General features: G+C 36.6%; 1 protein-coding gene across 3 annotated transcripts in view; it reads right to left on the bottom strand.

The window, feature by feature from the left end:
* VBP1 (VHL binding protein 1) overlaps positions 1 to 12,088 on the bottom strand; it is a 29,224-nt gene extending 17,136 nt beyond the window's left edge. For 2 of the 3 annotated variants that reach the window (XM_079124559.1, XM_079124560.1), the window contains exons 1-3: positions 11,947 to 12,088; positions 6,776 to 6,900; positions 65 to 131 (exon numbers count right to left, since the gene is read on the bottom strand). In XM_079124559.1, the coding sequence (XP_078980685.1) occupies positions 65 to 131; positions 6,776 to 6,900; positions 11,947 to 12,036 (282 nt within the window). In that variant the 5' untranslated portion in view covers positions 12,037 to 12,088. The remainder of the gene's footprint in view (positions 1 to 64; positions 132 to 6,775; positions 6,901 to 11,946) is intronic. The other variant, XM_079124561.1, reaches the window with a different exon arrangement.
* Positions 12,089 to 12,519: the final 431 nt, after the last annotated feature.

Genomic DNA, 12,519 nt, shown 5'->3' on the forward strand with positions numbered 1-12,519 from the left:
AAGGAAGATAAATCTCTGCTAACATATTTGGTATTCTTGTATTTACAAATAAAAATGCACTTACTTTTTTCTTCTGCATGTATTTTAGAATTTCCAGAGTCTGCTTAATTTCAGGAATCTGACCTTTTAGCCTATGAACAAGAACAGGTTAACTTAGTATTTTGCAAGTAAAAGTAAACTCCAAGATATGGTCTTACTAACTCTGCATTGTCTATTGGTATATTCTAAAGACTATTTACAAATATAAAATATTTAACATATTCTAAACTTCTATCATAAATTTTTATTTTTTATAATACTTAGGAACTTTTTAGGTGTAAGAAAAAGTACTTCAGATATGAATGTTTATAAAAATAAAACATTTAATAAAATATTTCTAAAAATAAAATACATTTAATAAAACATTTTTAAAATATTAAAAGTATAAACATTTAGTCAATATTTAAGATATAATAAGAAAGATGTATAGAATGCATGTTTTGTACAAAGCCCTGTTCTATACGTTAAAATCCCCACTGTTGATAAACATTTCTAGAGCAGACCATATTCTAACAGAGTCAGAAATGCCAGGCTAATCACAGTGGCATCTTCTCAGTGCATACACCTGTCACATTGTTTTAAAAAATATACTAAATCACCTGACTGCCTTCTAAATTGCCCTAGGTGGATCATTATTATCTACCCCATCATTGACACAGGGTAGAAAAAGGACAAAAATTGGCCAGAGGCAGGAAGAGGACCAAGCTGTGAAGCTGAAAGTGACAAGTACTGGCCTCCAACAGATCTGTTTTTCTCCACTCCTTTTCCCTGGGATAATGAGAGTAAAGAAAGCCAAGGGCCTAGGAACAGAAAGAATCCCCCAGAAGCAGACTTGATCATGGAGAGGGGGTATTTGTCTGGTAACTGTACCCTAGGCTGTAACACCAGCAGCATTCTTCCACTCCTATCCACCAAGAAGAATTTAAATTGCTCCTACGCCCCACAGACACTACTGGCAAAAGCAGGTGATATCCCTGAAGGAATATGAGCTGACGGGAAAAGAAATGATAGTGTAATAAACTCCACCACAATAAAATAAAGACAACAAACTTAACAATATATCACAAGAAACAAACACTCAAAATATACAAGAAGTATTTTAAAACATCGCAAAGAGAAAAAAAGAAAGGATATTGGTCAATATAAAGCAGCAGCAAGCAGCTGTTAAGAAGAATCAACCGAAACTACAAGGTACACCTGGGCATAGTGGCACACACCTTAATCCCAGTGGCTTGGTAGGCTGAAACAGGAGGATCACAAATTCAAAGCCAGCCTCAGCGACTTGGCAAGGCCCTCAACAACTCAGTGAAACTCTGTCTCTACATAAAATACAAGAAAAGGGCTGGGGATATGGTTCAGTGTAAGCACCCCTACATTCAATTCCTGGTAACAACAAAAAAATACAAGGTCCAAAACCTAAGAGATGAAATAAAGAACACATAGAGTCAGGCACAATGGTATAGGCATGTAATCTCAGTGACGTGGGAGGTTGAGGCAGGAGGATGACAAGTCTGAGGACAGCCTCCACAACTTAGTGAAAAAAGGGCTGGGGATGTAGCTCAGTGGGGAAGTGTCCCTGGGTTCATTTGCCAGTACCAAAAAAAGAACACATAGCTATTCATCTAGTTGCTAAGAGACAAATGACAAAAACAATAGGAAAAAAGAACATAATAAAGAGAAATAGATGGCAGAATTACAAGTGCTCAACATCCATAAACAGATATCCCAGGAGAGAGGAAAAAATTTAGAGATGAGAGAAAAAGTGATAATCCCAAAATTTCCAACCATAGAAAGACAAAAGGCTTCAGAGTCACATATTAAAAAGGAGATTATCATAGCTAAATTAATTCTGGGTATACAGCCAAAGGAAATGCTGCATGCCCATGTTTACTGCAGGACTGTTTACGATGCCAAGATATGAAATCAACCAACAGATGAATGGGTAAAGAAAATGTGATATAGATGACAGTGGAATATTATTCTGCCATTAAAAAAGAATGAAATCTTTTTACTTGTGACAACATTGATGGACCCTAAGTGAAATAAGCCAGACATATAAAGACAAATATCACATTGCCTAACATTTGGGGAATCTAAAAAAACTGATCACAAAGAAGAACAGGAGCTGAAGAAATAGCTCCTTTTGGAGAGCGTTCGCCTAGCATGCGCAAGGACCGCGGTTCGAATCCCCGGCCGCTCAAATGAGAAGAAAAACAAACAAACAAACAAACAAAAAAAAACCCACAAAGAAGAACAAAACAGTGATTAGTACAAGTTAGGAAGGGGAAGAGGAAAGGGGATAGATGGAGACTAGAAAAGGGCATCAAAATAGAGTTACATAGGAGGAATAAATTCTAGTGGTTTATATCACAGCAGAGTGACTATAGTTTAAAACAAATTACTTTATATTTTACAAAGAACTACAAGAGAGGAGTTTTAAAGCTCTAAATAAAGAAAAAATGAGATGCAAATGCTAATTACATTGATTTGATCATTACACATTATATACATTTACTGAAATATCACACTCTACTCCATAAATAGTGTCAATTATTATATGGCAGTTAAAAAGAAAAAATAATATATACATTTACTGAAATATCACACTCTACTCCATAAATAGTGTCAATTATTATATGGCAGTTAAAAAGAAAAAATAAAATTATGGAAAAAAAGTTGAGCATGGTGGCTTATACCTATGAACCCAGTGACTGAGGTGGTTTAGGCAGGAAGATCACAAGTTCAAGGCCAACCTTAACAACTTAGTGAAACCCCACCTCAAAATAAAAAATAAAAGAACTAGTGATATAGCTTCATGGTAGACCAACCTTGGGTTTGATTTCCAGTATTGTTTAAAAAAAGTTTGAAGAATATTCAACAAAAACAGGAGATTACACATAGACAATTATGAAGGAGATTATAGAGAATTAGGAAATATTATTAAAAACTTTAAACAGCTTGAAGATAAAATCAAATTACAGGCTGCAAGAAAAGATTTATAACATATGTAAAGAAAAGGTTTAGCACTCCTTTTAAACTCCATATAAATCCTATACAGAAACAGAACTGCTATGTAGCTGATATCATGGGGGAGAGGTAAATTCCAGAAAAATAAAAACAGAAAGAACCAGAAAAGACTGAGTTGAGGTAGTGGTGTCAATGAGGAGAGGTACGCATTCCAACTGCAAACCTGAGCTTGGGCCTCTGACTTGAAGCTCAGTGTGAGTTCACAGATGAAATATAAGAATCTGGAACTGGATTCAAGTGTCCCAAACTGGTATCAACTCACAGCTCCTGACAAAAGCAAAATCCTCTATGTATAAAAGCAAAGTAGATAGACATCCATAATTACAGGAAGCTAACATATGTCAACTAGGTTAAGAAAGAAAATATCCACACATAGACAAATCATAGTGAAATCACAAAAGAAAAGATGATTTTTAAAGTAACCAAAAAGACAAATTATATAAAAAGGCTAGCATTAAAAACAACCACAATATATTGTTTACAAGAACATGTTTAGATACAATAGGTTGAAACTAACAAAAGACATACCAACAAAACATTAGCCTAAAGAAAAGCCAGGGCTACTGGCTTTTTATGTGTCCAAAAAAGCAGACTTTGATATAATAAGCATTATATATATAGGGTTAAAACCAAGAAGACCTAATACTCCTCAAATAACTAATGTACGTAATAGAGTAAAAAGTACAAAAAAGAGACACAAAGTGTTTGGTATAAGATGAATAGCCGGTAACAGACCAGCATTCCCACCTCTATCCACTCCAATAGCCAGATAAAATACACAACTCCTCTTTTGGAAGAGAGCAGAGAGCTACTGAGGTGACAGGAAGTACAGAGCTTGCCAGGAAAAATGCCAGCTTATTAATAAATGAAAAAGAAACAAATAAATTAGAATATCATCATTTTGCAACTCAAAATTAATGGACCTAGACATTGAACATCATAAAAAGGAAGACAACTGGATATTCTCTGCCTCTTCATGGAATAATAACACACAAACCTAGGAAGATGTACTGTCCCCCCGCCCCAGAAAATAATCAAGCCTGAACGTGTGATCAAGATGATCTATCTACCTTTTATTTATTTATTTACAGGAAAGGAAATGTCAATTTATTTAGTTGAAAGTACTCTCATACTTTCCAGACTGCAAAACTGCTTTCAAAATAAGTCCAGATAACAATTTTTGAGCAGCTATTGATTCAGTAGTGGGACAACACCATCAGGAAGGAATGAGAGAAATTACAGGGTGGGATTTCTGTTTTTTAAGTCTGAAGATTCTCAAATTCCTAATTAAAGTCACATGAAAGAAAAGAAGGTCTACATTCAAACAATTAGGATGGGTATGACTTCTTTAAACTTGTTAATTCACTATATCTCATAGTCACAAAGAAACATTTAAATATGTATTTCATACTATAGATCCACCAATTCATACTAAACAGAGAACAAAGAAACATTGAAAATCACACAAATGCTTTGAAATTTAGCAACCCACATTTGAATAACCCATGGATTATAGTAGCTAAACGTGAAATATATAATAAAGCTTTTAGAAGGAGGGCAGCTTTATGAATTTGTGGTAGGCAAACAATTCCTAAACAAGATACAAAAAGCAAAAGGCATTACAGAAAAAGATTGTTAAATCAGACTATATTAAAATTAAGTGATATTAAGTCAACAGTATAGCCATAATATATTTACTTACAAAACTAAATTGGAATCCTGCCACACACTACACAAAAAATAAATTTCTAAGAGTTTAAGATGCATATTTAATTGCCAACTTAACATTTCCACTTGGATGTCCAAAAGGCATCTCAAATGCATTCCAGAACTGAACTTCTGATTTTCCTCCCAAACCTAACCTACCCAGTCTCCCCATCTCAGATGGCTTGTCCTCGAGGCACATTTTCCTATCTAAACTCCCTATTGGTGATCTCTAATTCAATGGCTTCATTTTACTATCACAAAAGCTGAACGTGTATATTGTAGAAAAATAAGAATACAGACAAGCAAAAACAAGAAAAATACCACATTCTTACCATCCAGAGATTATCGCTGTTAATACATCTTTAATGCAGATCTTTATAGGTATTTCTATAAATTATACTTTTTTCCCAAAATGAGAGCATACTACTCTTAGTGTTTCCTATCCTGCTTTTGTTCATTAATATTTTCCATCTTTCCATGTCTATGATTTTTCATCTCATGTAATACCCACCCCATATTCAAATTTCTTCAGTTATCACCAAAATCAAATGAGAAAGTTTATTTAAAAATAAAATAGTATACTAGGCACAGTGGTGCATGCCTGCAATCCCAACCACTTGGGAGGTTGAAACAGGAGGATCATGAGTTCAAACCCAGCCTCAGCAACTTAGCAAGACCCTGTCTCAAATAATATAAAAAAGGGCTGGGGATGTGTCTCAGTGGTTAAGCACCCCTAGGTTCAATCCCTGGTACAAAAATTAAATTAAATTAAATTTAAATTTTAAAAAAATTGTGTAACTTATGCCCAGATTACTCTTCCTTCCTTTAGTCTGCCTCTAAACTCATAACCAACCTTTGAAATTCTATAGCACCCTAGACCTCTTAGAAATTCCCCTAAAACTCCTTGCCCTCCTCCTTCCCCAATGCTAATTCACTGTATTGTACCAAAGTATCTCTACTGTTCTACATTGTGTACTTATTTGTATACTTATCATTCCCCCCTAGACTGTGTGCATGCTGAAAGTTGATATCGTACTTTATTTCACCCAAAAGTGATCCAGCACGTGGCTGGTATTTCCTAAGTATTTAGCTGACAGAAAAAATCTGGGACATACAAATAGCAAATATATACAAATATTTTGTACAGTGAATAGACTTTATGAGCTATATAAAAGGATATAGAGAAATAAGAGCTGAGAGTAAGGATTCCTTTGACTATACATATTACTCATGTAATTTTGGGAAAGTGGGTCTGTACATCTCATCTCATTAGCAAAATTAGAAAGATGAACTACACATCTAAGATATTATGATCTTAGAGTCTTTGGAATAAGGTCTTTAATATCCATTCCATGGTTTTTGAAATTATCTTTAGATTGGCAATACTGAGTGCTGGTAAGGATGTGGAACAACCACAATTCTTGTACATTGACTTGGCAGTTTCTCATAAAATTGAATATAAACTTCAGTGATTCTACCCCTATGTATTTACCCAGGAGAAATGAAAATATATGTCCACATAAAGACTTAAAGCCAAAAAGGGAAAACAACCTAAATATCCATCAATATGCAAATAGAGAAAATATATTAAAGTCATAATACACCTATACACAATGGAATACAACTCAGCACTAAAAGGGAACTAATTTACTGATACATGCAGTAGCATGAATGACTCTTAGAGCATTATAGTAAGTGTAAGAAGGTTGACACAAACAGTAGTTACTATATGCTTCCACTCACATGAAGTTCAATAACAGACAAAACTAAAAAAAAAAGGTTGCTAGGGAGGGAATCACTGGAAAATGTTAAGAGGGAACTTCCTGGGGTAATGGAAGTTATTGATCCAGGCAAGAGTCAATTCTGGACAGAATCTGACATATCTGTCAAAATTCATCATATGGAACACTCGACAAATAGACATTTCATTATACAAAAGTATATCTCAATGTTTTAAAAGTTCATAAAAGTTTTTAAAACTTAGAAATTTTTAGACTTTTACCTCCTTTTCTTTTGAGCAAGGTTGAGTTCCATAAACTTATACTTTTGGTATTGTTCATCCAGCTTTTTTAATACTGTATCTGCAGTCTCATTTCCAGGTTGTTTCATGAAGGAGTCTACATCTTCCTTTAAGATCAAAAATAACATTAAAAATTTAGAATTCATACAACTTAATGTGAGTTTTTGACAACTTTGTTTATACAACATTAAAAAGTGTTTTTCCCAAAAGTTTGTTGTTAACTAAAAGAGGAAGTATAAAAAGATAAAGACTAGCCAGGTACAGCAGCACACATCTGTATTCCCGGTGGCTAGGGAGGCTAAGGCATGGGACTGCAAGTTCAAAGCCAGCCTCAGCAACTTAGCAAGGCCCTAAGCAACTTTGCAAGACCCTGTCTCAAAATAAAATATTAAAAAAATATGATGGGAATGTGGCTCAGTGGTTGAGTGCCCCTGGATTGAATTCCTAATTGGTACCAAAAAAAAATTAAAGATCATTTTCAGACAGTGCACACACATTATGAAACGAATTCATTATTCTTTCACCGTTCTATTTTATTTATTTCTGGGCCTGGAGACTGAACCCAGAGGTGCTTTTACCACTGAGCAACATCCCCAGCCCTTTATATTGTTTAATTTGAGATAGGGTCTCACTCACTAAGCTGCCTAAGGGCCTCACTTAGTTCCTGAGGCTGGTCTCAAACTTGTGATCCTCCTTCCCTAGCCTCCCAAGTCACTGGGATTAGAGGGGTGTGCCAGTGCACCCAGTCCTATTTTAATTTTAATTCAAAAAATAGGGAAGGAAGGATGACCTTTCCTGCCTTATGCATTTCCCATGTGGCCCTAGTAGTAAATATAAAAATTACCAGCAACCAAACACACTGCTTATTCATGCACAATAATCACAAAAGGATTCAACAGGTCATGGCCAAAATTATCAATTTTAGTACTTATTTTTAATTCAATATGTTCTGCCATACAAAGCATGTTAAATATGATCATTAGGCAAGTTTCCCAAGGCAAACTGCAAATGCTTCCTTACATATCAAGAAGTTGAAATAAAAGGGAAAAAGAATAATCTTTTGAAATGAATAATTAAACAAAAGAAAAACAGTAATATCAATGCTAAATCTCTTCAAAAAATATATACCTGAACTTTGAAAAACAGCTAGTTAATTAGATAAGGATCAAAAGCCACATGAAAATACATGGAAACTAGAAGGAGATTCTACAGGAGTCTTGTAGTACTTTAAAGAACTTTAGTTAATTATAAGAAACTTCAATTATCTTATGACTTCTATGATCTTCACATTATTCATATTTATGCTTTTTATTTATCAAGGAATATTTTAGCTCAAAGAAGTCCAAAATGAAAAAGAAAAACAGCAAGGACTGAACTATGATGCCACCAAGGATAGATTCACCAAGGAGAATTTAGCAAGGAGAATTAATTGCAGCAGCAACAGCATAGGACAAGAGACAGGGGAATAAACTTAACCAGTACTTCTACAATGAAAATTAAAGAACACCGAAGAAATAAATTGGGAAGACCTCAGAAGATGGTAAAACCTCCCATTCATTATCTTGGATAGGCAGAATTAATATTGTTAAAATGGCCACACTAGGGCTGGGGATATAGCTCAGTTGGTTGAGTGCTTGCCTCACAAGCACAAATCCCCAGCAGGGCAAAAATAAATAAATAAATAAATAAATAAAATGACCATACTACCAAAATCATTATACATATTCACTGCAATTGCCATCAAAATATCAATGACATTCTTCACAGAACTAGGAAAAAAACAGTTCTAAAATTCATTTGGAAGAATAACAGACCCAGAATAGTCAAAGCAATTCTAAGACATAAAAGCAATGCTAGAGGAATCATGATACCTGACTTTAAATTATACTACAGAGCCATAGTAACAAAAGCTGCATGGTACTGACAACAAAATAGCAGACACAGAGACAAATTAACATATTCATAGTCATCTGATACTTGACAAATGTGCCAAAAACGTACATTACATGAAGGACAAACTTTTTAACACAGTGCTGGGAAAACTGGTTATCCATATGTAGAAGAATGAAACTAGCCTCTTATCCCTCACCCTGCACAAAAGTCAACTCTAAGTGGTCCAGAGACTTAGGAAATAGACCATAAACATTACAACTGCTAGGGAAAAAAAACAGGGTCAACACTTCAACATATTGGTATAGGCCAACTTTTTTACCAAGACCCCTAAGAGCAAGAAATAAAACCAAGAATTACTAAGTGGGATGGGCTCACATTAAAAAGCAAAAGAAACAAAGAACATGAAATAGAATGGCAGAAAATCTTTTCCAGCTGCTCCTCCCACAGGCGATTAATATCCAGAATATATAAAGAACTCAAAAAATAACCAAATATATAAACAAACCAATCAAAAAAATGGGAAAATGACCTAAACAGACATTCCTCAAAAGAACACAAATAGTCAACAAATATATGAAAAACTGTTCAACATTTTAGTAATCAGGGAGATGCAAATCAAAGCTACATTGATTTCATCTCATTCCAGTTAGCATGACAATCATGAAAAATAGAAATAATTTCTGAAAAGGATGTGCTATGTACATGCATGACTATATCATAATGTATTTCACTTTATGTATAGCTATAATGCACCAATGAATAACAACAGTAGATAATTCAGAGGGTGAAGGAAGGGGATCAAAGGGAGGGAAGGAGGGAGGGAAAAGGAAAGTACTGGGGGTTGAAATGGAGAAAGTTATGTTATATGCATTTGTGAATATACCAAAATGAACCCCACTATAATGAACTAACAAAAAGATTTTAAAAAGACACAGGGACTGCCTAGTTTGAATACTAGCTTTACTACATACTAGATATGTTTACTTTAGAGAAGATATTTAACCTCTCCTTGCCTCAATTTCCTCATTTATAAAATGATATTAAAGTGCTTTTTCCTCACAGGGGATTAAAAGAGTTAGGTCATGTGAAATGCTTAGAAGACTGTGTAACTGTGCACTAGTAAGTGCTAAACAAACATTAGCTATGTGCACAATATTATGTGCTGTGGGGATACAGATGAAAAGTGCCAAGAATTTTGTTATCGGCTAGAAGTTAGGAAAAACTACAGGGAGGTGATATCCAAACCAGATACGAAAAGTTGACAAGGACATCAGATAGACAAGGGTGAGGGGGACAATTCAAGCAGAGAAAAATAAAACTATTCTAAAAGTGGGGCTGAGGGAAAAGCCAGGTCTGACTTTTAAGTACTAAGATATATTGACAGCTTCCACCATAGTGGAAACTCACACTTAGTAAGCAACTACTATACCTGCAATACTGAAAGCATGTTTTATTTCTTATAGCAATTCTATAAGTATTGTCATTCCCATTTCAGTTAAAGAAACAGGTTCAAAGTGATAAAACAATAAGGTTAAGGCTGAGCAGCAACTGGAAAACAGAGGCAGGTGTCAAACTATTGTTCATGTAAAACCTGATGCCCTTTCTAAAACCGTGACACCCATTAATTTGAGAACACAAAAGGTTTTAAAATTTGGGTTGCTTATTACATTATGCTGGTAGACATTTTAAGGCCCAGAAAGAATAACTCATAAAATTATAGGGGAAATAACACATTTTAAGATAAGACTTTATAAAGCCCTCAGATAAAGTTTATCTTCCTGAATTAGATTTTTGAAGCCATCTCTACCTAGGAACTAGGAATGCTGTATTTAAGGCACTATGGAAATTTAATTAAACAACCAATTATGAGGTTATTTATGTTTCAGGCACTGTGCTAGGATCAGGATAAATGGCACAAAGCAAGATAATCACCTGAATTTTCTCCCAGAGGCAGAACATGAGGGATAGGTAGTGGCTCTGAAGCCCCACAGATTGCTGAAGTTCAAATTCTGGCTACCTCATTTACATGTGTGTGACCTTGAGAAAGATACTAAGGGGCGTGTTTCTGAATTTCATCATCTACATAATGGGAATTCTAATGGTTAACTACCCTGAAGAGTTTTGTAAAATTGTTGAGAAAGTGCCTGGTGGTCAGCAAATTTTATTTCTTATTATAATCAGCTGACAGATAAATGTAAAGAAATAAATATATCTCAGAAAGAGAACCCAAAATAATTAAGGGAAATAATTGCAGAATTCAATCATCAAATACAAATATAAGGTGTGTTCTAAATTCAAGAAATGGGTCTTTAGAAGGATGTAAGACATAATTAACAAAAAGAAGACACTATAGTACACTTTTTGGCCCAAAGCAAAAGATGGAGAAAATTCCATTAAGTTTTCATGGTAGCTTAGTACAACTCAATGAGGAAAAGACAGGTGACTCTGACCTGGAAAGCCATTCATGAGTGAGTTTTCTGTCCTTATTGCAGTAATTTTACAATGCTGCTTCTAGAATAGCTAAATATGTAAAAAGGTAGGGTCGATAGCTTCTACATGCTTCTCTTTGTCTGAACATGGGGTTGGTCTCCCTATTCTGTGAAATCTTCAAATTGTGTTCCCCACCTCCTCTCTCAACTGCAGATTTGTTCTGTAGTAAATATAATCATATCATGGTTTTACTTACACACCTTGTGCAATGACAGTTTGCTGCCTACTGGATAAGTCGTCAATTCCTTAGCAAGACACGAGGACTTTACACTGTCTTCCTAACACTGTACTTTCCTTCCATTTCTGAGGCAAGAGACCACTGCGTTCCTTAAACTGAGAAGGTGCCATTCGTTGTTCACACCTCACCGCGAACTGTCGTGCCTCCTCACTATATTCTAGTCCACTTATCTGTCTTTCCAGCATCTAGGCTGTTAGGCTCACTGCCTCGCCTTTTCTAAAGCACCTGGCAGTAATGGAGCGGTCCCTCAGGACGTTCGGCTCAAGCCCCCCTCGCCTCGACCTCGCTTTCGCTCCCCCAATCCTCCTGCCCCAGACCCTGCCTTCTTTTACGACCCACCGGGGCGTCTATTCTGAGCGATCTGCGGGCAGAGCTCAGTTCATTCAGATACCGGGAGGGAAAGCGGACCGACCGCTCCCTCCCTAAACCTCAGCTCAGTCCCTTCCCCCAACAGCCCGAGCTCGGGTGGAGGCTGGAAAGGAAGCAGTCCTCAGCCCCCGGCCAAGACACCAGGGAACCGCGAGACCCTTACCACAAATACAGCCTCAGGAATCCCCAGGTGGAGCCGCCGCCCATTCCCCGAAGCCACTTCTACGCCGCAACCGTCCTTAGAGGCCGCCATCTTGAGAAAGCAAGCCCGCGACTAACTGCCTTACTAAGCCGCCAGCCACCGAGACCAGTGATTGGCTGGATCGCACCCACAGGCCCGTCCCTCCCCCGTGAGTCTGCGCATTCATTGGTGAGCAGGGGAGAGCCGCCGCTTCCCCTTTGGTCAAGTAAGCTCAACCTCTATGTGCTAATTGGCTGCGCAGAGGCGAGTGACAAGCGTAGAAACGGCACGGAAGGAAATCAGAAGCTGCATGACGGACCAATAGGGACTTCTGGGAAAAGGTGCTGGACGTTTGTGACTGGGCAGGGTTAAAGCCCAGGCAACAGGGCCACGCCAAAATAGGAAGCACCCTCCACAATGGTCTGTGGAGCGACCCCATCTTCATTTGGACACTAGCGATCCTGAGACCCTGACGCCAACATGAATACGGCCTTTCTATTCCCATGATCCCAGGGAGTTTCTCGCCCCTTGAAGGGGACCTGTTTTGTGTCTATT

Source organism: Sciurus vulgaris (assembly GCF_902686455.1).
Source record: "Sciurus vulgaris genome assembly, chromosome: X".
Classification (NCBI taxonomy): domain Eukaryota; kingdom Metazoa; phylum Chordata; class Mammalia; order Rodentia; family Sciuridae; genus Sciurus; species Sciurus vulgaris.